Here is a 24522-nt window from a genome sequence, read left to right as displayed (position 1 = left end):
ATTTTAGCACGTGTGTGAAAAGTAAAATAAATATGGTCCCGGCAGGGTTGGTGTTTTGTTTCCAGTTGCAGAGCTTTGATTGGCTCCTCCTTTCCTCAGCTCTGCAATGCAGGGGGCTTTTAGGATATATCAGTGATTGGATAGTGTAGAGGTTTCTCTTCTTTTTCTTATATCTTCCTGAATTTTTTATAATATTTAATAACTATATAGTAAAAATCTATTTCCACACCTGAACAGCAAGCAAGCTTGACCAAAATCCTCACCTTCTTCTGTCCCGTAGGCACCCAAAGCAAGACATTCCAGGCAGGGCCGTTTGAAGGAATTTGGGGGCCCCAAGCAAAATGGGGTCCCCCGAGCACCCCCCCCCCCGCATGCAAAGCCTACGTTAACGCTACACAATTTTTTTTCTATTCTTACCTCCCCTTCTTCCCTGTAGGCTGTCGCTGTAGCGTGGCCAAGCTCCTCTTCCCCCTGCCGCTTCCCCAGTCCCCTATCAGATAGTGCCCGGGCCGGGTACCGTGCGTGGTACAGGAGATTCAGTTTCCTGTCTTCCCGGCCGGACTGAAAGGAAGTGAGCACTCAGTGTGCACTTACTGTCAGTCCGGCCGGGAACAGGAAACTGAATCTCCTGTACCACGCACGGTACCCAGCCAGACTGACAGGACTCCAGGTGGAAGGAAGAGGAGCTCGGCCACGCTACATCCTGGGAAGGGGAAGTTGGGGGCCCCAGGCCAGCTCTGGGCCCCAAGCAATTGTTTGTTTTGCCTGTCCTGTAGCGACGGGCCTTATTCCAGTGCAATGTTCCAGTCCTTTCTGGAGGTTCCGTCTTTTATAAGTCATTCCGTCGTTCACATGGTTGTAATAATGAAGGACATTGCTTAGGGAAGATCTGAGTACAGTTACAAAGTCCGCTGGAAGTTGCAGCTCCAATTCGCTGGCTCTGCCAATATTTTTTAATAGCCATTTTTTTTTTCCTGTGAAACACAAACACGTGATCCTCTTGTACTGTTGTATGAAAATTCTTCTACAATACATAAAACCTTCGCTGATAAAAGAACAAGACATGACAGCATTAACTAGAAAAGGGGTTAGTAGGTCACATGGCATGTGAAATGCAGAAACTGCCAATTAAAACCTGACCTCAGGTCTTCCCTTCAGTTCTTACACAGTTATGGGTCCTATCCCTGTTTTCAAGTGCGAGTTTCGAGATAGTAAGAGCTCTGCTGACACATATTCAGTTGCAAATGAAATAGAGCACTTATGTCATGTGTACAGGTCAGTTCCTGAGGACTCACTCTGGCTACGTAAAGTTGATGACATTTACTACAAGTGGGACAAAACCCCTCCTGAGATGTGTGCAGGGCCGGATTCCAGACAAGGCCAACAAGGCCAGGCCTCGGGGCGGCAGTGGGTGCAGGGGCGGCACTGTGGCTGAGAGGAGAGGACACTTTCACTTTCATTTCGGGAGTTCCCCCTGTCATGCGGATGGTGAGAGGAGAGAAAACAGAGGGAAGAGGAGGTGAGATGATTCTCGGCAGCAGTACCCCCCCTCCCGGTTCTCAATGTCATTTTGTCATTTTTGGCAGCAACACCCCCAAGGTTCTCAGTGTCATTTTCGGCAGTACCAATCCCAGTCCCCCACCCCCCCTCCGCTTCTCAATGCATCTCAGTATCCTGCCGAAAAAGTCCCCCGGCGGATAATGTCCCCCCTGTACTGTGTAGACGAGGACGGCTTCGAAGGACCCCGCCTTTGGGCGGCAAAGGGAGTAAATCCGGGCCTGGATGTGTGCAAACCTGGTGGCCAACTACAAGAAACGTCTGACCTCTGTGATTGCCAACAAGGGTTTTGCCACCAAGTACTAAGTCGTGTTTTGCGTAAATTCAAATACTTATTTCGCTCATTATACTTTTTTGAAATGCGTTGGAAAGAAGCCAACTCCCCCTATGGTCTCACTCTGGTTACATACATTTGTAGACATTGGGCCAGATTCAGGTAGGATAGCAGATCTTTATATTGGCGTAACGTATGTCATTTACGTTATGCCGCCGCAAGTTTTTCAGGCAAGTGCTTTATTCACAAAGCACTTGCCTGTAAAGTTGAGGCGGTGTAGCGAAATCACCCGGCAGGTAGGGGGCGTGTATCATTTTAATCAAGCGCGTCCCCGCGCCGAACGAACTGCGCATACGCCGGCCGCGACTGAATCCCAGTGCGCATGCTCCAAATCACGTCGCTAATTGTCAATGAATGTGACGTGAGCGTAACTTACGCCCAGCTCAATTGTGAATCGGCTTACGCAAACAACGTAAATTACGTCTGTCCCGACGTCCATACTTAACATTGGCTGCGCCTCACTATAGCAGGGGTAACGTTACGCCGGGCATAAGTCTTACGCAAACGACATAAACAGATACGCCGGCCTGGCGTACGTTCGTGAATCGGCTTTTTTGCTCATTTGCATATTTAACAACGGGAACGCCACCTAGCGGCCAGCGTAAATATGCATCTAAGATACGATGGTGTAAGTGCCTTACGCCGGTCGTATCTTAGCAACATTTAAGCGTATCTCATTATGAGCATACGCTTAAATTTGCGCGGGCTCACATTAGGACTTACGACGGTGTATCTACTGATACGCCCGTCGTAAGTCTTTCTGAATCTGGCCCATTTACTATATGGAGGACCTTATCCTCTCCTCCCAAGATGAATGAAAAAACGCCATCCCCCTACAATCTCACTCTGGTTACGTAAATTTGTAGACATTTATTATATGGAGGACCTTATCCTCTCCTCCCAAAATTAATGGAAAGATGCCAACCCCCCTACAACGGTCTCACTCTGGTTACGTAAAGTTGTAGACATTTGGAGGACCTTATCCTCTCCTCCCAAAATTAATGGAAAGAGGCCAACCCCCTACAATCTCATTGTGGTTACATAAATTTGTAGACATTAAAGTGGAGGTTCACCCTAAAAAATATTTTTTAACATTAGAGCCAGCATAGTAAGGGCATATACTTTTGGTAGGTTTTTTTTTCTCCGTACTTACCTTTATATTCTGATTTGGTCCAGGGCTTCCGCGTTCTGATGACTCCGGGACTGGGCGTTCCTATCCCTGCCTCAGGGTTCCGATGACTGCGGGACTGGGCGTTCCTATCCCTGCCTCAGGGTTCCGATGACTGCGGGACTGGGCGTTCCTATCCTTCGGTTTGATGATTGACGGCTTGTGAAACAGGTGACCTGTCGCACAACGCGCGTCACCAGATTTCCGGAAATAGCCAAGCTGGGAGTCGGCACTATACAGCGCCTGCGCCCGCCGTGTAGAGCTGACTGCGCAGGCGCCGTATAGTCCCGACTTGCAGCTCGGCTATTTCCCGACATCTGGTGATGCGCGTTATGCGACAGGTCACCTGTTTCACAAGCCGTCAATCATCCAACGGAAGGATAGGAACGCCCAGTCCTGCAGTCATCGGAACCCGGAAGCCCTGGAGAAAAAACAGAATGTAAAGGTATGTACGGAGAAAAAAAAAACGCCGAATGTAAATGCCCTTACTATGCTGGCTCTAATGTGTGTAAAATTTAAAAAAAAAAATTGTTGGGTGAACCTCTGCTTTAATTATATGGGGGACCTTATCCTCTCCTCCCAAATAAATGAAAAGATGCCAACCCCCCTACAGTCTCACTCTGAGTGAGTGAGTGAGTGAGTGAGTGAGTGAGTGAGAAACTTATATAGCGCAACACATGCGAACTAAATCGCCTCTGGGCGCTTAGTATGCATTCCCTAAGTGAACTTTTTGCTCTCAGAAGAGATGGGTTTTGATCTTTCTTCTGAAGGCCAAGTGGTTCACCTCCAATCGGATGGTGGTTGGTAGAGCGTTCCACAGTCTAGGTCCTTGGACCGCAAATCTTCTTTCTCCTTTGGACTTGTATCTGGCTTTGGGTATCTGGAGTAGATTTTGGTTAGTGGATCGCAGAACGTGATTGGGTTTGTGGGCTTTTATTTTTTTACATAGATATTGGGGGGCATTTCCTTGGATACATTTATGCGTTAGGCAGAGTGCTTTAAAGGTGATTCTGTCTTTTACTGGGAGCCAATGAAAGGATCTCAGAGAAGGTGAGATTGATTCCAATGGTTTTTTCACTAGTCGAGCGGCCGTATTTTGAACAACTTGCAGACGAGTGATTTGGTATTTGGGGAGTCAGAGATAGAGGGCATTTGCATAGTCAAGTCTGGAGTTGATAATTGTACCCACCACGACTGCTATGTCTTCTTTTGGGATAAAGGTCGTGAGTCTGCGTAGTAGAATGACCCTATTTGTGCATCCATTGTCATGTTGGTGTCGACAATATAGACTTTTGACTTTGGTGCTAGGGGTGATGGTTTTACCCAGGATGTGTGGGGGTGTCCATGTTGTTGCTGGATGATTTTTCCGGTTGGCGTGAAACAGGAGAAGTTCTGTTTTTGAGCCGTTGAGTTTAAGATAACTCTGGTTACATAAAGTTGTAGACATTTGGATGACCTTATCCTCTCCTCCCAAACTAAATGGAAAGATGCCAATTACCCCTACGGTCTTACTCGGGTTACGTAAAGTTGTAGACATGTGCTTTATGAAGGACCTTATCCTCTCCTCCCAAAATTAATGGAAAGAGGCCAACCCCACCTACGATCTCATTCTGGTTATATAAATATGTAGACATTTATTATATGGAGGACCTTATCTTCTCCTCCCAAATAAATGGAAAGATGCCAACCCCCCTACAACGGTCTCACTCTGGTTACGTAAAGTTGTAGACATTTGGAGGACCTTATCCTCTCCTCCCAGAATAAATGGAAAGACGCAAACCCCCCTATGGTCTCACTCGGGTTGCGTAAATTTGTAGACATTTATTATATGGAGGACCTTATCCTCTCCTCCCAAATAAATGGAAAGATGCCAACCCCCCTACGGTCTCACTCTGGTTACCTAAAGTTGTAGACATTTACTATATGGAGAACCTTATCCTTTCCTCCAAAACTTTATGGAAAGAGGCCAACCCCCCTACAGTCTCACTCTGGTTACATAAAGTTGTAGACATTTGGAGGACCTTATCCTTTTCTTTCCAAAATAAATGGAAAGACGCCAACCCCACTATGGCCCTCACTCTGGTTACATAAAGTCGTAGACATGTGCTTTATGAAGGACCATATCCTCTCCTCCCAAAATTAATGGAAAGAGGCCAACCCCCCTACGGTCTCATTCTGGTTACGTAAATTTGTAGATATTTGTTATATGGAGGACCTTATCCTCTCCCCCCAAAATGTATTCAAAGATGCCAACCCCCCTACGATCTAATTTTGGTTTACGTAAATTTTTATGGAGGACCTTATCCTCTCCTCCCAAATAAATGGAAAGATGCCACCCCCCCCCCTACGATCTCACTCTGGTTACGTAAAGTTGTAGAAATGTACTATATGGGGGACCTTATCCTCTCCTCCCAAAATAAATGAAAATACGCCAACCTCCCTATGGTCTCACTCTGGTTACATAAAGTTGTAGACGCATGCTTTATGAAGGACCTTATCCTCTCCTCCCAAAATAAATGGAAAGATTCCAACCCCCCAACGGTCTCACTCATGTTACATAAAGTTGTAGACATTTGCTATATGGAGAACCTTATCCTCTCCTCCCAAAATAAATGGAAAGATTCCAACACCCCTACGATCTGTATCTGGTTACATGCATATGTAGATATTTACTATATGGAGGACCTTATCCTCTCCTCCAAAAATAAATGGAAAGACGCCAAGCCCTCCCCCAATAGTCTCACTCTGGTTAAGTAAAGTTGAAGACATTTTGCTAGATGAAGGACCTTATCCTCTCCCCCCAAAAAAAACAATGCCTTCAAGAAGACCTTGTTCTACTGGCTAGACTTCACATTCTCTGAGAAAGGTAAGGCTTACTTGATTCTGCTCCCCATGGGATCCGCCACCCCAGGTCTATTCTCGCCACCGTCCACCAACCCCCCCCCCCCCTTTTTTTTTTATTCCTTTCCCCTTTTTCCGCAACACACTCAGCACCCCCCCTTCCACTTCACTTAAATAATTTGTTCCGTCCCCATATGGCCGATCTCTCTCCAATTTTCCCACATACTGGCCATTTTTAATCCCCCTCCACTATTATTTGTTATTTTACTCTTAAAACATTTGAGTTATCTTTGATTGTATCTCGAATTTATGTACATGTTCTGTACATTTTAGTTTTGTATACCTCTGAAAAAAATGTGTGATCACCAATGTAAGGCGCATTCTTCCCACTGATCACCAATATAAATGTCCCTTACATTGGTGATCAGTGAGAAGAATGTCCTTACATTGGTGATCAGTGAGAAGAATGTTCCTTACATTGGTGATCAGTGGGAAGAATGTCCCTTACATTGGTAATCAGTGGGAAGAATGTTCCTTACATTGGTAATCAGTGGGAAGAATGCTCCTTACATTGGTGATCAGTAGGAAGAATGTTCCTTACATTGGTGATCAGTGGGAAGAATGTTCCTTACATTGGTGATCAGTGAGAAGAATGTTCCTTACATTGGTGGTCAGTGGGAAGAATGTTCCTTACATTGGTGATCAGTGAGAAGAATGCCCCTTACATTGGTGGTCAGTGGGAAGAATGTTCCTTACATTGGTGGTCAGTGGGAAGAATGTTTCTTACATTGGTGATCAGTGAGAAGAATGTTCCTTACATTGGTGATCAGTGAGAAGAATGCTCCTTACATTGGTGATCAGTGGGAAGAATGTTCCTTACATTGGTGATCAGTGGGAAGAATGCTCCTTACATTGGTGATCAGTGGGAAGAATGTTCCTTACATTGGTGATCAGTGGGAAGAATGTTCCTTACATTGGTGATCAGTGGGAAGAATGTTCCTTACATTGGTGATCAGTGGGAAGAATGTTCCTTACATTGGTGATCAGTGGGAAGAATGTTCCTTACATTGGTGATCAGTGGGAAGAATGTTCCTTACATTGGTGATCAGTGGGAAGAATGTTCCTTACATTGGTGATCAGTGGGAAGAATGTTCCTTACATTGGTGATCAGTGGGAAGAATGTTCCTTACATTGGTGATCAGTGGGAAGAATGTTCCTTACATTGGTGATCAGTGGGAAGAATGTTCCTTACATTGGTGATCAGTGGGAAGAATGTTCCTTACATTGGTGATCAGTGGGAAGAATGTTCCTTACATTGGTGATCAGTGGGAAGAATGTTCCTTACATTGGTGATCAGTGGGAAGAATGTTCCTTACATTGGTGATCAGTGGGAAGAATGTTCCTTACATTGGTGATCAGTGGGAAGAATGCCCCTTACATTGGTGATCAGTGGGAAGAATGCCCCTTACATTGGTGATCAGTGGGAAGAATGTTCCGTACGTTTGTGGTCAGTGGGAAGAATGCCCCTTACATTGGTGATCAGTGGGAAGAATGCCCCTTACATTGGTGATCAGTGGGAAGAATGTTCCGTACGTTTGTGGTCAGTGGTTATTTATTTGAGAGGCAAAAATGTCTCCATGCTCATGGAACCCCAGCAACCTCTGGGGGAACCCTGGGGAAGGTTGCTCCAGTGGCTCTCTGCACAGCAGCAATCGTGGTGCTGGACAGATGCTTCACTAAAGAGGTACACCGACAGTCTACCACTGTCATAGGAAGGAACAGTTAAGCACAAGCACTAGGCGGCACAAATTACCACTTTATTCTTCATGGACAATTCTAATCTAAACACAGAGACAAGTTTTATAAAACTCTAACCCACAATAATAAGAACTTACATTGAGCCAATTTTCTAAAAACGGAATTTCCGGTAAATGACCTGGGAGGACATGCGGCTTTGGCACCTGTGCAGAGTTTGCTGGAATTCTCACTTCTAGTTAAATTCTTATCTTCAAGGAAAATTTCTCCCCCCCCCCCCCTCTATGTAGACAGAGATGACAAACAATCAGTGTTGTGATTGCACACACACACTCGGTGTCTCTAATTCCTGGACTGTGCTGGGCAGGGCTGGCAGGTGTGGCTGCAATCTAGATATCTCGGTATATAAAGATGAGCAGAGCCACATTCCACATTTCTGTATGGCCACCATGACTCAAGTCAGGTTGGAGGAGCCCAATGGGATGGAGCAGAAGACGGAGATGGTGGAGTTGCCGGAGAGGAAGAAGAGAGGGGAGAGCAACGCCGAGAGCGAAATGACGGAGAGCGAGGCCTATTCCTACAACCCCAAGGAGAAGGAGAACCAGAGCACCGTCCTCCTGATCTGGTCCCGATTCCTGACCTGTATGAGGCGTAAGTACAGCCAAACTAGTTTTATTTATATATATTTTTGGTTTCAAATTATTTTCATTTATATTTATTTTCATTTCTATTTTATGTATTTTTTAATTTAGATTTATTTTTATGTTTTTGTTTATTTAGATTTATTTTCGTTTCTATTTATATGTTTTTTTATTTAGATTTATTTTTATGTATTATTTTACATTTAGATTTATTTTTATTTCTAATTTTCTTTATTTAGATTAGTTTTTATACATTTTTTTTATTTAGATTTATTTTCATTTCTATTTATGTTTTTTTTTATTTAGATTTATTTTTATGCATTTTTTTTATTTAGATTTGTTTTTCTTTTAATTTAGATTTATTTTTTCATGTATTTTTTTACATTTCTATTTATATGTATTTTTTTATTTTTATTTATTTTTATGTATTTCGTTTTACATTTAGCTTTATTTTTATTTCTATTAATATGTATCTTGTTTTTATTTCGATTTATTTTTATTTCTATTTATATGTATTTTTTTTAACTTAGACTTTTTTTATTTAGATTTATTTTCAATTCTATTTATATTTATTTTTTTATTTAGATTTATTTAAATTTTTATTTATATGTATCTTGTTTTTTATTTAGATTTTTTTTATTTCTTTTTATATGTATCTTGTTTTTATTTAGATTTATTTTTATTTATATGTATTTTGTTTTAAGTTAGACTTTTTTTTAATTTAGACCTTTTTTTTATTATTTAGATTTATTTTCAATTCTATTTATATGTATTTTTTTTTATTTAGATTGATTTTCAATTCTATTTATATGTATTTTTTTATTTAATTTATTTTTATGTATTTTTTTTATTTTAGATTTATATTCATTTTTATTTATACAGTAAAACCTTGGTTTGCGAGCATAATTCATTCCAGAAACATGCTTGTAATCCAAAGCACTTGTATATCAAAGCATTTTTTTTACAGGGTATAAAAGAGAAGAGAGGCGCCTCTAAGTGTAGCAATATGTTGCTAAATGTTGTACCTTCATTGGATGTAACCATATTGCTACACTTAGAAGCTCCTCTCTTCTCTTTTATACCCAGTTGTGACATGACGCTGCTCTTATATCAAGACATCGCTTGTATATCAAGGCAACATTTATTAAAACCTTTTGCTTGTCTTGCAAAACGCTCTCAAACCAAGTTACTCTTAAACCAAGGTTTTAGTGTATATATCTTGGACCATATTCTCAAAGAATTTACGCCGGCGTATCAGTAGATACGCCGACGTAAGTCCGAATCTAAGGCCGTCGTATGTTTAAGTGTATTTTCAAACTGAGATACACTTAAACATGCCTAAGCCAGCGCCGTTGTATCTTAGGCTGCAATATCTACGCTGACCGCTAGGTGGCGTTTTCTTTGCGGTCAGCGTAGAATATGCAAATGACTAGTCACGCCGATTCTCTAACGTCTGCTTGCCCATCGTAGTGGTTTTACGTTGTTTCCGTAAGCGATACGCGGCGTAAAGATAAACATGCCCCCTAGGTGGCGTACTCAATGTTAAGTATGGCCGTCGTTCCCGCGTCGAAATTTGAAAAATTAACGTCGTTTGCGTAAGTCGTCCGTGAATGCCGATGGACGCCATTTACGTTCCGTGAGACGTCATTTAGCGCAATGCACGTCGGGTAATTTACCCGACGGAGCATGCGCATTACAATCGGCGCGGGAGCGCGCCTAATTTAAATGATCCACGCCCCCTACCAGGATCATTTGAATTAGGAGTGCTTGCGCGGGTGGACTTTACGCTACGCCGCCGCAAGTTTACAGGTAAGTGGTTTGGGAATCAGGCACTTGCCAGTTAAACCTGCGGCGGAGTAACGTAAAGGACATACGTTACGCCGCCGGAGATCTCTAAGAATATGGCCCTGTGTTTTTATTTAGATTTATTTTTATTTATATTTATATGTATCTTGTTTTTATTTAGATTTATTTTCATTTTTATTAGACAGTAGAGTCGGGGTGGGGGGAGGGGGGGAGGCATTTACAAGTATAGCATGCCTATCATACTAAAAATACTCTGTAGAATAAGGACGACGATTGTCCTTTCTGATGAATTCCTGATCAGAATGATATCAATGTACTTGGGGGTTGCAACATATAACACTGATGTGATGGGCACCCTTGTTGTACAGATGTCATGTTATGTGGGGGGGGGGGATAAAAATGTCACAAAATGAAAAAGATCGGCACAAGGGGGGGCAGAAATATACACAGAGCAGGTGCAACTATAAGGGGCTCTTTCACACTTCCTTTGGTCTCTGAAGAGTGATCCACGTTTGGATTTCTTTTCAAAGAGGATGTGCAGAGCAGCCGCATGCACCTGAGTGGGTCTGCGCTCACCATGCCCACCCAAAGCAACAAGGGGTATAATTCCTACAGCAGCTGAGAAGCAAGCATTGTGGCATATGCAACCCCCCCAGCTAAAGGGGAAGGATGGGGGGGGGGTAAAAACACGGCTCAACCATAGTGTTTTACCAACCCCCTCAACCACTAGTGTGCATAAGCCCTTAGGATTTTTCACAACCCTTTTTGGTGTGTTGTGTTTTAGGCACATTACGGCTAAACTCTAAACATGCAGGACTTTTTTATTATTATTATTATTATAACTATTATTATTATTATTATTACTATTATTATTACTTTTATTACTATTATTATTATTACTTTTATTACTATTATTATTATTACTTTTATTACTATTATTATTATTACTATTATTATTATTATTATTATTATTATTATTACTATCACTATTACTTAGGATTTTTCACAACCCTTTTTGGTGTGTTGTGTTTTAGGCACATTACAGCTAAACTCAACATGCAGGAGTTTTTTATTATTATTATTATTACTATTATTATTATTACTTTTATTACTATTATTATTATTATTATTATTATTATTATGATTATTACTATTATTAATATTATTACTACTATTATTATTATTATTATTATTATTATTATTAATATTATTAATATTATTTCTATTATTATTATTATTAATATTATTAATATTTTTTACTATTATTATGACTATTATTATTTATTAAAATAATAAACACGGCTCAACCATAGGGTTTTACCACCCCCCTCAACCACTAGTGTGCATAAGCCCTTAGGATTTTTCACAACCCTTTTTGGTGTGTTGCGTTTTAGGCATATTACCGCTGAACTCAACATGCAGGACTTTTTTACTATTATTATTTATTATCATTATTATTATTATTATTATTATTATTATTATTATTATTATTACTATTATTATTTATTATTACTATTATTATTATTATTATTATTACTATTATTATTATTTTTACTATTATTACTATTATTACTATTATTAATAGTATTACTACTATTATTATTACTATTATTTTTACTATTATTTTTACTATTATTTATTAAAATAATAAACACGGCTCAACCATAGGGTTCTAACACCCCCCTCAACCACTAGTGTGCATAAGCCCTTAAGATTTTTCACAACCCTTTTTGGTGTGTTGCGTTTTAGGCACATTACCGCTGAACTCAACATGCAGGACTTTTTTACTATTATTATTATCATTATTATTATTATTATTATTGCTATTATTATTTATTATTATTATTATTACTACTATTATTATTATAATTATTATTATTATTATTTTTATTATTATTATTATTATTACTATTATTACTATTATTATTATCATTACTATTATTACTATTATTAATATTATTACTACTATTATTATTACTATTATTACTATTATTATCATTTTTACTATTATTATTATTTATTAAAATAATAAACACGGCTCAACAATAGGGTTCTACAACCCCCCTTAACCACTAGTGTGCATAAGCCCTTAGGATTCACAACCCTTTTTGGTGTGTTGCGTTTTAGGCACATTACCGCTGAACTCAAAATTTTTACTATTATTATTATTTATTATTATTATTATTATTATTATTATTATTATTATTACTACTATTATTATTTATTATTATTTTTATTTATTATTATTATTATTACTATTATTATTATTATTATTAGTAGGATTTCTAAAGTGCCAACAGTTTGCACAGCACTTTACATTATGAGGGCAGACAGTACAACTACAATACAATTCAATACAGGAGGAATCAGAGCTTACAATCTAAAAAGGGGGGGTGGGGGGTCAAGTGATACTGTGGGGGGTGGGGGGTTAGCTGTTGGAGAAAATACAAGTACAGTAGTTAGTTGGAGGCAGGATAGGTTTCTCTGAAGAGAAGGGTTTTCAGGGATTACCTAAAAAATGGACAGATTGGGGTAGGGAGTTCCATAGGATGGGAGAAGCTCAGGAAAAGTCCCAGGGGTGAGAAAATAATGGTGCCCGATACAAATCATGATGATTGGAAATTTGTATATCTGCAAATACCCTTTAATGGTGGGCACACGGGTATCAATATGATCGTTAAAACTGATTATTTAATGCGACTAAACTGATTGGCTTGAAAAAAAATATACGGTATATATATTGCAAAGCAAAGGCTTCTTGTTTAACTTTAACTTTGTGATCTGCCACGGTGGAATTTTGATGGTCACTTCGGCTGAACAAATGTCTGTGCGGGAGAACCGATCCATTCAATTATGACTTTTAATAGGCCCTTTGCATTTACAACTAATAGGTTGTATTACAGATCAATATTTTAAGGCGATTATAAAAGTCCGGAGCAATGTCGTAAAAATTGCATCAATTTTTTTTTTTAATCTAACGATAAATCGCTGGTATCTAAAATGAGGAGAGGTCGCATTGCGTGTGGCCATCTTTACCCTGCAGACATCCCTTGGCCATAGATGGTTCAAATCTCGGCTGGTTCAGCATGGAGCGGCGGAGATTTAGTCCATCTATGGCCAAGCTAATGGTACCAAAGCCCATCCATGAATTTATTTGGGTACAACCAGCATGTTGGATTTGGGTTCTCCCAGCTGAGATGGCTCCCAACGCATGGTCCTCTCCCAAACAGAGAGGACCCTGAACTTGAGTCCAAAACTCCTGGCTTGGACAAGGTACTACCAGCTGAAACCAGGCAGACGCCATTTTTCAGCAGACCTGCTAAGGCAAAGTCCACCCAAGTACTAGGTGGGCCTCCCCCAAAGGGAAAGCAAGGTCCACCCAAGTAATTGGTGGAACTCCCCCAAAGGGAAAGAAAGGTCAGCCCAGGTACTAGGTGGGACTCCCTCAAAGGGAAAGCAAGGTCTGCCCAAGTACTAGGTGGGGCTCCACCAATGGGAAAGCAAGGTCTGCCCAAGTACTAGGTGGGACTCCACCAAAGGCAAAGCAAGGTCTGCCCGAGTACTAGGTGTGGCTCCCCCAATCTGAAAGAAAGGTTCACCCAAGTACTAGGTGGGGCTCCCCGAAAGGGGAAGCAAGTACTAGGTGGGGCTCCCCCAAAGGGAAAGCAAGGTCCACCCAAGTACTATTTGGGGCTCCCTCAGAGGGAAAGCAAGGTCTGCCCAAGTACTATTTGGGGCTCCCTCAGAGGGAAACGAAGCCCCCCCCAAGTATTAAGTGGGGCTCCCCAAAGGGAAAGCAAGTTCATCCCAAGTACTAGGTGGGGCTCCACTAAATGGAAAGCAAGGTCAGCCAAAGTACTAGGTGGGGCTCCACCAAAGGCAAAGCAAGGTCTGCCCGAGTACTAGGTGGAGCACCCCCAATCTGAAAGAAAGGTCCACCCAAGTACTAGGTGGGGCTCCCCGAAAGGGGAAGCAAGGTCCACCCAAGTACTGGGTGGGGTTCCCCCAAAGGGAAAGCAAGGTCCGCCCAAGTACTAGGTGAGGCTCCCCAAAGGGAGAGGAAGGTCCACCCAAGTACTAGGTGGGGCTCCCCCAAGGAGAAAGCAATGTCTGCCCAAGTACTAGGTGGGGGCCCCCCCAAGGGGAAAGCAAGGTCAGCCCAAGTACTAGGTGGGGCTCACCCAAAGGGAAAGAAAGTTCCACCCAAGTACTAGGTGGGGCCCCCCCAAAGGAAGAGGAAGGTCCGTCCAAATACTAGGTGGGGCTCCCCCAAAGAAAAAACAAGGTCTGCCCAAGTACTAGGTGGGGCTCCCCCAAAGGGAAAGCAAGTTTCACCCAAGTACTAGGTGGGGCCCCCCAAAGGAAGAGGAAGGTCCGTCCAAATACTAGGTGGGGCTCCCCCAAAGAAAAAACAAGGTCTGCCCAAGTACTAGGTGGGGCTCCCCCAAAAGGAAAGGAAGGTCCACCCAAGTATTAAGTGGGGCTCCCCCAAAGGGAAAGCAAGTTCAACCCAAGTACTACGTGGGGCTCCCCCAAAGGAAAAGCAAGGTTTTACCCAAGTACTAGATGGGGCTCCCCCAAAGGGAACAAAAGGTCTGCCCAAGTACTAGGTGTGGCTCCCCTAAAGGGAAAGCAAGGTCTGCCCAAGTACTAGGTGGGGCTCCCCCAAAGGAAAAGCAAGGTTTCATCCAAGTACTAGATGGGGCTTCCCCAAAGGGAACAAAAGGTCCGCCCAAGTACTAGGTGTGGCTCCCCCAAAGGGAAAGCAAGGTCTGCCCAAGTACTAGGTGGGGCTCCCCCAAAGGGAAAGCAAGGTCCGTCCAAGTACTAGGTGGGGCTCCCCCAAAGGGAAAGCAAGGTCCGTCCAAGTACTAGGTGGGGCTCCCCCAAAGAAAAAGCAAGGTCCGTCCAAGTACTAGGTGGGGCTCCCTCAAAGGGAGAGGAAGGTCCGCCCAAGTACTAGGTGGGGCTCCTTCAAAGGGAGAGGAAGGTCCGCCCAAGTACTAGGTGGGGCTCCCCCAAAGGGAAAGCAAGTTCAACCCAAGTACTACGTGGGGCTCCCCCAAAGGAAAAGCAAGGTTTTACCCAAGTACTAGATGGGGCTCCCCCAAAGGGAACAAAAGGTCCGCCCAAGTACTAGGTGTGGCTCCCCTAAAGGGAAAGCAAGGTCTGCCCAAGTACTAGGTGGGGCTCCCCCAAAGGAAAAGCAAGGTTTCACCCAAGTACTAGATGGGGCTTCCCCAAAGGGAACAAAAGGTCCGCCCAAGTACTAGGTGTGGCTCCCCCAAAGGGAAAGCAAGGTCTGCCCAAGTACTAGGTGGGGCTCCCCCAAAGGGAAAGCAAGGTCCGTCCAAGTACTAGGTGGGGCTCCCCCAAAGGGAAAGCAAGGTCTGCCCAAGTACTAGGTGGGGCTCCCCCAAAGAAAAAGCAAGGTCCGTCCAAGTACTAGGTGGGGCTCCCTCAAAGGGAGAGGAAGGTCCGCCCAAGTACTAGGTGGGGCTCCTTCAAAGGGAGAGGAAGGTCCGCCCAAGTACTAGGTGGGGTTTCCCCAAAAGGAAAGCAAGGTTTACCCAAGAACTTTGTGGGGATCCTCAAAAGGAGTACCCATGGAAGGAGTATCTGACCATAAGGTTGTGTGCCCTCCTCCCCAAGACTTTCAGGGCAAGTCCAAGGACCTACATCCTTCTAATCCCGAGAGAGTAATGTGCTACATGCATGTGCAAAAATAAATAATGCTTAAGGGTGCCAAGGTGCCGGACAATGGCTGGCCGGCCTTCAGGCTGGCAATAAAGGCCCCACCCAGGAGGCCAGTGTAGAAAAAAGCATGCAAGGGCGCGGTGACCTAACCGCCTTACTAAAAACAAAAGTGAGTTTTTCCAGCACCCCTGGACTGCCACTGCCAGGGGCACAAGAACTGCAGACTTTTCCTAAGCAGGCCATAGAAAATGCTGAACTGCCCCTCCACCAACAGAACACAATGATCAGCGCTCGCAGCCATTGACTGTCAGCGCTGATTGGATGCCGGTTTTCCAGCACGCCCTTTTGACAGACACCGGATGTTGGACTGGATTCTGCCGGACAGGACGCTGTACACACTGGCTGAACATTGTCCAGTTTCTGTTGAACCAGCTGATACCGGCTGATATTCGGCCTGTGTGTACCAGTCTTCACCCTGTATGCCTAGGCTCGCCACACATGCAATTTTCTTCCCTCGGGTTGAAGAAAAGCAAGTTGCTTGATTCCCCCATCAATCAAACACAATCAGTGTTGATGGGGGAATCCCTCCTAATGTGCTATTGTTTTCTGACAGCAGGAGGTTTCATTTAAAAAAAAAAAATCTGAAGTTGAACCACTCTTAATATCCTGCAGACCACAATGTCCACCAGGCTTCGCTTCATCCCTCTGCATAACCTGGCTGAGCCCCGGTGGGGCAGCTGAGTTCTCACAGTCCATAGCTCGTGCTGTACATCCTCTCTGACCATCTCCAGTATTATGTCTGCAGTCTCTGACCATCTTTTGTATATTGTCTGCAGTCTCTGACCATCTTTTGTATATTGGGGTAGATTCAGAGAGAAGATACGACGGCGTATCTCCAGATACGCCGTCGTATCTCTGAGTCCGGCCGTCGTATCTATGCGCCTGATTCATAGAATCAGTTACGCATAGATTTCCCTAAGATCCGACCGGCGTAAGTCTCCTACGCCGTCGTATCTTAGGCTGCATATTTAGGCTGGCTGCTAGGTGGCGCTTCCGTAGACTTACGCAAGGAATATGCAAATGAGCTAGATACGCCGATTCAGAAACGTACGTCCGGGCGGCGCATTTTTTTATGTCGTTTACGTAAGGCTTTTTTCGGTGTAAAGTTACCCCTGCTATATGAGGCGTATCCTATGTTAAGTATGGCCGTCGTTCCCCCGTCGAGTTTTGAAAATTTTACGTTGTTTGCGTAAGTCGTTCGCGAATAGGGCTGGATGTAATTTACGCTCACGTCGAAAGCAATGACGATTTGCGGCGGTATTTCCAGCATGCGCACTGGGATTTTTTCACGAACGGCGCATGCGCCGTTCCTAAAAAACGTCAAATACGCGGGGTCACAGTTAATATACATAAAACACGCCCACATCATCCACATTTGAATTAGGCGGGCTTACGCCGACACAGATACGTTACGCCGCCGTAACTAAGGGCGCAAGTTGTTTCTGAATACAGAACTTGCGCCCTAAATTACGGCGGCGTAACGTATCTGAGATACGTTACGCCGGGCGGACAGATAGACCATTCTATCTGAATCTACCCCATTGTCTGCAATGTCTGCAGTCTCTGACCATCTCTTGTATCCTGTCTGCAGTCTCTGACCAACTCTTGTGTCATGTCTGCAGTCTCTGACCTTCTCTTGTATCCTGTCTGCAGTCTCTGACAATCTCTTGTATCCTGTCTGCAGTCTCTGACCTTCTCTTGTATCCTGTCTGCAGTCTCTGACAATCTCTTGTATCCTGTCTGCAGTCTCTGACCTTCTCTTGTATCCTGTCTGCAGTCTCTGACAATCTCTTGTATCCTGTCTGCAGTCTCTGACCTTCTCTTGTATCTTGTCTGCAGTCTCTGACCTTCTCTAGTCTCATGTCTGCAGTCTCTGACCATCTCTTGTATCCTGTCTGCAGTCTCTGATCTTCTCTTGTATCCTGTCTGCAGTCTCTGACCTTCTCTAGTCTCATGTCTGCAGTCTCTGACCATCTCTTGTATCCTGTCTGCAGTCTCTGATCATCTCTTGTATAATGTCTTCAGTCTCTGACCAGCTCCTGTATCATGTCTGTAGTCCCTGACCATCTCTTGTATCATGTCTGCAATCTTTGCAATGTCTGCAATTTATTGGAATATATTGATTGTGATTGTCTATTGATTTATTACAATGTATTGATTGTGATTGGTCTATTAATCCTAGCTGTGGGCAGGGCCATACGTTATGCTCTGAAGCGATTCGGCGAGGACTGGATCTTCCTCCTCTTGTTGGGGATCAGTATGGCTACAATCAGCTTCGGTCTGGACGTCACCATCGCCAAACTACAACGACGTGAGTATCCGTGAAGAAGAGATCACTGTGACATCATCACCCCGACCTCTGACCTCTGACCATGGGGGGATCACTTTTTATACGCTATCATATTAACCACTTCAATGCCGGGCACCCCCCCCCCCCCTTTTCCTGACCAGGCCAATTTTCAGCTTTCAGGGCTGTCGCAATTTGAATGACAATTGCGCGGTCGTGCAACACTGCACCCAAATGACATTCATAGAATTTTCTTCACACAAATGGAGGTTTATTTCGGTGGTATTTAATCACCTCAGGAGGGGGGGGTATTTTTTGCTAAACAAATGAAAAAAGATCGAAAATGTTGAAAAGAAAAAAAGTTTTTCTTTGTTTCTGTTAGAAAATGTTGTAAATACGTTTTTTTTTCTCTTTCACTGATGGGCACTGATGAAGTGGCAGTGATGGGCAGTAATAGGCGGCACTGATGGGCAGCATTTATGAGCACTGATCGGCAGCAATGATGAGGAGGCACTGACATGCACTAAAAGACAGCACTTATGGGCACAAATTGTCATCACTGATGGGCACTGATATGCAGCACTGATGAGGATGTATTAATATGCAGCACTGGTGGGCACTGATAGGCGGCACTGATGGGCAGTAATAGGCAGCACTGTTGGGCAGCATTTATGAGCACTGATAGGCGGCACTGATGGGCAGTAATAGGCAGCACTGTTGGGCAGCATTTATGAGCACTGATAGGCAGCAATGATGGGCACTGATAAGCGGCACTGATGGGCACTGATAGGTGGCACTGATGGGCACTGATAGGCGGCACTCATGGGTGGCACTCATGTGCACTGATAGGCGACACCGATGAGGAGGCACTGACATGCACTAAAAGACAGCACTTATGGGCACTGATAGGCAGCACTGATGGGCACTGATATGCAGCACTGATGAGGATGCATTAATATGCAGCACTGGTGGGCACTGATAGGCGGCACTGATGGGCAGTAAGAGGTGGCACTGATGGGCAGCATGTATGAGCACTGATCGACAGCAGTGATGGGCACTGATAGGAGGCACTTATGGGCACTGATAGGCGACACTGATGAGGAGGCACTGACATGCACTAAAAGACAGCACTTATGGGCACTAATTGGCATCACTGATGGGGCTACACTAATAATCATTGCACTGATTATCTGATGGGCACTAATTGGCATCACTGATGGGCACTGATGAGTATGCATTAATATGCAGCACTGGTGGGCACTGATAGGCATTGATAGGCGGCATTGATGGGCAGTAATAGGCGGCGCTGTTGGGCAGAATTTATGAGCACTGATAGGCGGCAATGATGGGTACTGATAGGCAGCACTGATGGGTGGCACTCATGGGCACTGATAGGCGACACTGATGAGAAGGCACTGACATGCACTAAAAGACAGCATTTATGGGCACTGATAGGCAGCACTGATGGGCACTGATATGCAGCACTGATGAGGATGCATTAATATGCAGCACTGGTGGGCACTGATAGGCGGCACTGATGGGCAGTAAGAGGTGGCACTGATGGGCAGCATGTATGAGCACTGATCGACAGCAGTGATGGGCACTGATAGGCGGCACTTATGGGCACTGATAGGCGACACTGATGAGGAGGCACTGACATGCACTAAAAGACAGCACTTATGGGCACTAATTGGCATCACTGATGGGGCTACACTAATAATCATTGCACTGATTATCTGATGGCAGGATGTAAAAAAATATATATAAAATATAAAAATTAATTTGCATACTGTCATCAGTCGGTGTCCCTGATCACGGCCACACCAGCCATATGATGGCGCTGTACCAGGCCCGGGACAATGTGGTACCATGGGAGGTGCAGGGGAGAGTGGGGGAATTGGGGGGGAGGGGAGCAGGGGGTAAGAATTGTTTTAGGAGAGGAAATTCGGTGGGTGTGTTAGGAAAGTGGACTTAGGGGGATTTCTTTTTGGAAGGGGGGCTGGGGAAAAGGGATTTGTTCTAGAACAGGTTATATGGTAGATGGGGGAGGGGATTTGAGCTGGGGGAGGGGATTTATTGGGTGGGGGATTTGTGCTAGGGAGAGGAAATTTTGAGATTTGTGCTAGGAGGGGAGATGGGGGAGGGGGACTTGTGCTGGTCGGGGGGATTTGGAGTGGGGGAGGAAGATGTGTATTCGGAGTAGTGATTTTTTTCATGGGGGGTGGTTTGTGCTAGGTGGGGGATTTGCGGAAAGAGAGGATTTGAGCTGGGAGGAGGGGATGAGGGGTCGGAGATTTGTGCTGGGAGGGGCTTTTTCAACAGGGAGGTTGATTTTTCCTGAGAGGAGGGGGGGATTTATGCTTGGGGGGGGGGTAAGCATTAGGAGTAGTGCTTAATTTTTTTTTCTTTTGGAGAAGGGATTTTTGCTAACACATAATGCTTTTTGGCACGTTCCCTCCCGGACTCTACATGGCTTTGTCCCGGCACTGCCCTGTACTGCACTGGTGGACAGTATGTACATAAATAAAATGTAAAAAAAATAAAATATTCAATTTTCTTAATTTTCAAAAAAATTGTGACAATAACAATTACAACATCCTCCTACTAAATACCTTGGACTGTCTACTTTCCAAAAAGGGGTCATTAGGGGGGTACTTGTATACTTTACTGGTGTTTTCGGCCCTCCGCCGCTTACCGGAGACGTCGGCAGTGGCGGAGGCGATCGGGTCCTGTCTCCTGCTTGCTGTGGATACGAGTAAGGGCAAGATGCCCCCCCCCCCCCGTCTCCATAGCATAGCAGGGCGGAAGCGACGTCAAAACGTCACTTCCGCCTATGCTTCTTAAAGGGACATTTTCTTGTTGTTGTTATTGTTCAAATGACAATTTTTTTTTTTATTTTTTTTTTTGCATTTTAGTGTAAATATGAGATGTGACGTCTTTTTGACCCCCAGATCTCATATTTAAGAGAACCTGTCATGCTTTTTTCTATTACAAGGGATGTTTACATTCCTTGTAATAGGAATAAAAGTGATCATTTTTTTTTATTTTTATTTTTTAAATGAATAAAATAAATAAAAATAAATAGGAAAACAAAAAAATATATTTTTTTAAAGCGCCCCGTCCTGACAAGCTCGCGCATAGAAGCAAACGCATACGTATTACCGCGATCGTTAGAGCGAGAGCAATAATTCTAGCCCTAGACCTCCTCTGTAACTCAAAACATGTAACCTATAGATTTTTTTAAACGTCGCCTATGGAGATTTTTAAGGGAAAAAGTTTGACACCATTCCACGAGCGGGCGCAGTTTTGAAGCGTGACATGTTGGGTATGAATTTACTCGGCGTAACACTATCCTTCACAATATAAAAAAAAAAATTGGGCTAACTTTACTGTTGTCTTATTTTTTTATTTAAAAATTTAAAAATTAAAAAAAAATTCCAATTTATGAAGAAATTTTTTTTATTTGCAAAGTTTTAACAACAGAATCAAAGAAAATATGTTTTCTTTTTTTATTTTTCAAAATTTGGGGTCTTTTTTTGTTTATTTAGCAAAAAAAATAAAAATCCCAGTGGTGATTAACCAGTTAAGGACCGGACCAATATGCAGCCTAAAGACCCAAGGTGTTTTTACAGTTCGGGACTGCGTCGCTTTAACAGACAATTGCGCGGTCGTGCGACGTGGCTCCCAAACAAAATTGGCGTCCTTTTTCCCCCCACAAATAGAGCTTTCTTTTGGTGGTATTTGATCACATCTGCGGTTTTTAGTTTTTGCGCTATAAACAAAAATAGAGCGACAATTTTGAAAAAAATGCAATATTTTTTACTTTTTGCTGTAATAAATATCCCCCAAAAACATATATAAAAACATTTTTTTTCCTCAGTTTAGGCCGATACGTATTCTTCTACCTATTTTTAGTAAAAAAAATCACAATAAGCGTTTATCGATTGGTTTGCGCAAAATTTATAGTGTTTACAAAATAGGGGATAGTTTTATTGCATTTTTATTAATTTTTTTTTTTTACTACTAATGGCGGCGATCAGCAATTTTTTTCGTGACTGCGACATTATGGCGGACACTTCGGACAATTTTGACACATTTTTGGGACCATTGTCATTTTCACAGCAAAAAATGCATTTAAATTGCATTCTTTATTGTGAAAATGACAGTTGCAGTTTGGGAGTTAACCACAAGGGGGCGCTGTAGGAGTTAGGGTTCACCTAGTATGTGTTTACAACTGTAGGGGGGTGTGGCTGTAGGAATGACGTCATCGATCGTGTCTTCCCTATAAAGTGAATGACGCGATCGATGCGCCGCCATAGTGAAGGACGGGGAAGCTGTGTTTACACACGGCTCTCCCCGTTCTTCAGCTCCGGGGAGCGATCGCGACGGAGCGGCTATAAACAAATAGCCGCACCGTGGTCCCGGATCGCTCCCCGAGCGGACCCGACCTCCGCATGTAGCGGGGGGGGGGTCCCGATCGGACCCCCCACCCGCTAATAGGCAAGGACGTACGTGTACGCCCATGTGCCTGTACATGCCATATTGTGGACGTATATGTACATGCGGGGGTCGGGAAGTGGTTAAATGCCACCCAAAGAAAGCTCTATTTGTGTGAAGAAAAAATAACAAAATGAACTTTGGATACAGTGTTGTATGACCGCGCAATTGTCATTCAAAGTGTGACAGCGCTGAAAGCTGAAAAATTATGAAGAAAGATTATTTGTTTGCAAAATGTTTATAACAAGCTAAGAAAAATGTTTTGTTTTATTTTTTCAAAATGTTCTGTATTTTTTTTTCTTTGTTGTTTATATAGCAATAAATAAATAAAAAAACAGAGGTGAATAAATACCACCAAAAGAAAGCTCTATTTGTGTGAAAAAATATTTTTTATTTAATTTGAGTACAGTGTTGTATGGCCACGCAATTTTTTTTTTTTTTTTTTTTTTTTTTTTTTTATAACAAGCTAAGAAAAATGTGTTATTTTTTTGTCAACATTTTCAGTGTTTTTTTTTTTTGTTGTTGTTTATATAGCAAAAAAAATAAAAACAGAGGTGATTAAATGTCACCAAAAGAGAGCTCCATATGTGTGAAAAAAATGATAAAAACTTAATTAGGGTACAACGGTGTATGACCGTGCAATTGTTTTTAAAGTGTGACAGCGCTGAAAATTTAAGAAGAAAGATAATTTATTTGCAAAATTTTATAACACGCTAAGAAAAATTATTTATTTATTTTTTCAAAATGTTCTATATTTTTTTTCCGGTTTTATAGCAATATATATATATGTTTAAGGTGTAACATATTCACAAACAGAGCAAACATAAACACAAGTTTTAATTATTAATAGTTTGTAAAATAAAAGTGAAAAAAAAAAAATCAGCAGGAAAATATAATTAAATGGAGAAGGAGAATAAGGAGTTAATTAAGGTGGTTTTAAAACATAAATATTTTTTTACCTTTAATGTATTTCTTTTTTTCTCTAGGTGTTAGAAAAAAAGATATGGGGCTAGATTCAGTAACACTTACGACGGGCGTATCAGTAGATACGCCGTCGTAAGTCCAAATCTGCGCCGTCGCAACTTTAAGCTTTAAGCTTGAATTGAGATACGCTTAAATGTTGCTAAGATACGACCGGCGTAAGTCTCCTACGCCGTCGTATCTTAGGGTGCATATTTACGCTGGCCGCTAGGTGGCGATTCCGTTGATTTCCGCATAGAATATGCAAATGAGCTAGATACGCCGATTCAGAAACGTACGTGCGCCCGGCGGATTTTTTTTACGTCGTTTGCGTAAGGCTTTTTCCGGCGTAAAGTTACTCATGCTATATGAGGCATAGCCAATGTTAAGTATGGACGTCGGGACAGCGTCGAATTTTACGTTGTTTACGTCGTTTGCGTAAGTCGTTCGCGAATAGGGCTTTGCGTAAATTACGTTCACGTCGAAAGCATTGACTATTTGAGACGTGATTAGGAGCATGCGCACTGGGATACGTTCACGGACGGCGCATGCGCCGTTCGTTAGAAACGTCATTTATGTGGGGTCATGTTTTATTTACATAAAACACGCCCACCTCTTCACAATTTGAATTAGGCGTGCTTACGCCGGCACATTTACGCTACGCCGCCGTAACTTAGGGAGCAGGTTCTTTCTGAATACAGAACCTGCCTCACTAAGTTACGGCGGCAAGATACGCTACGCCTGCACAAAGTTACGGTGGGCTTTCTGAATCTAGCCCATAGTGTTTGGGGGTTCTAAGTAATTTTCTAGCAAAAACAAAAATGATTTTAACTTGTAAACACCAAATCTCAGAAGGAGGGTCGGGCCTTAAGTGGTTAAACTGACTTCATCTGCAGTCCCTTTTCATCTGTAGATGAAT

General features: G+C 42.9%; 1 protein-coding gene across 2 annotated transcripts in view; it reads left to right on the top strand.

Moving 5' to 3' along the window:
- Positions 1–5780: 5780 nt before the first annotated feature.
- Positions 5781–24522, top strand: part of LOC120933691 (chloride channel protein ClC-Kb-like) — a 71458-nt gene continuing 52716 nt past the window's right edge. The window contains exons 1-3 of one of the 2 annotated variants that reach the window (XM_040347041.1): positions 5781–5925; positions 8023–8306; positions 18042–18170. In XM_040347041.1, the coding sequence (XP_040202975.1) occupies positions 8096–8306; positions 18042–18170 (340 nt within the window). In that variant the 5' untranslated portion in view covers positions 5781–5925; positions 8023–8095. Of the gene's footprint in view, positions 5926–7431; positions 8307–18041; positions 18171–24522 lie in introns of those variants that run through there. The other variant, XM_040347040.1, reaches the window with a different exon arrangement.

Source organism: Rana temporaria, chromosome 3 (genome assembly GCF_905171775.1).
Source record: "Rana temporaria chromosome 3, aRanTem1.1, whole genome shotgun sequence".
NCBI lineage: Eukaryota > Metazoa > Chordata > Amphibia > Anura > Ranidae > Rana > Rana temporaria.
This window is presented reverse-complemented; position numbering and strand designations above follow the sequence as displayed.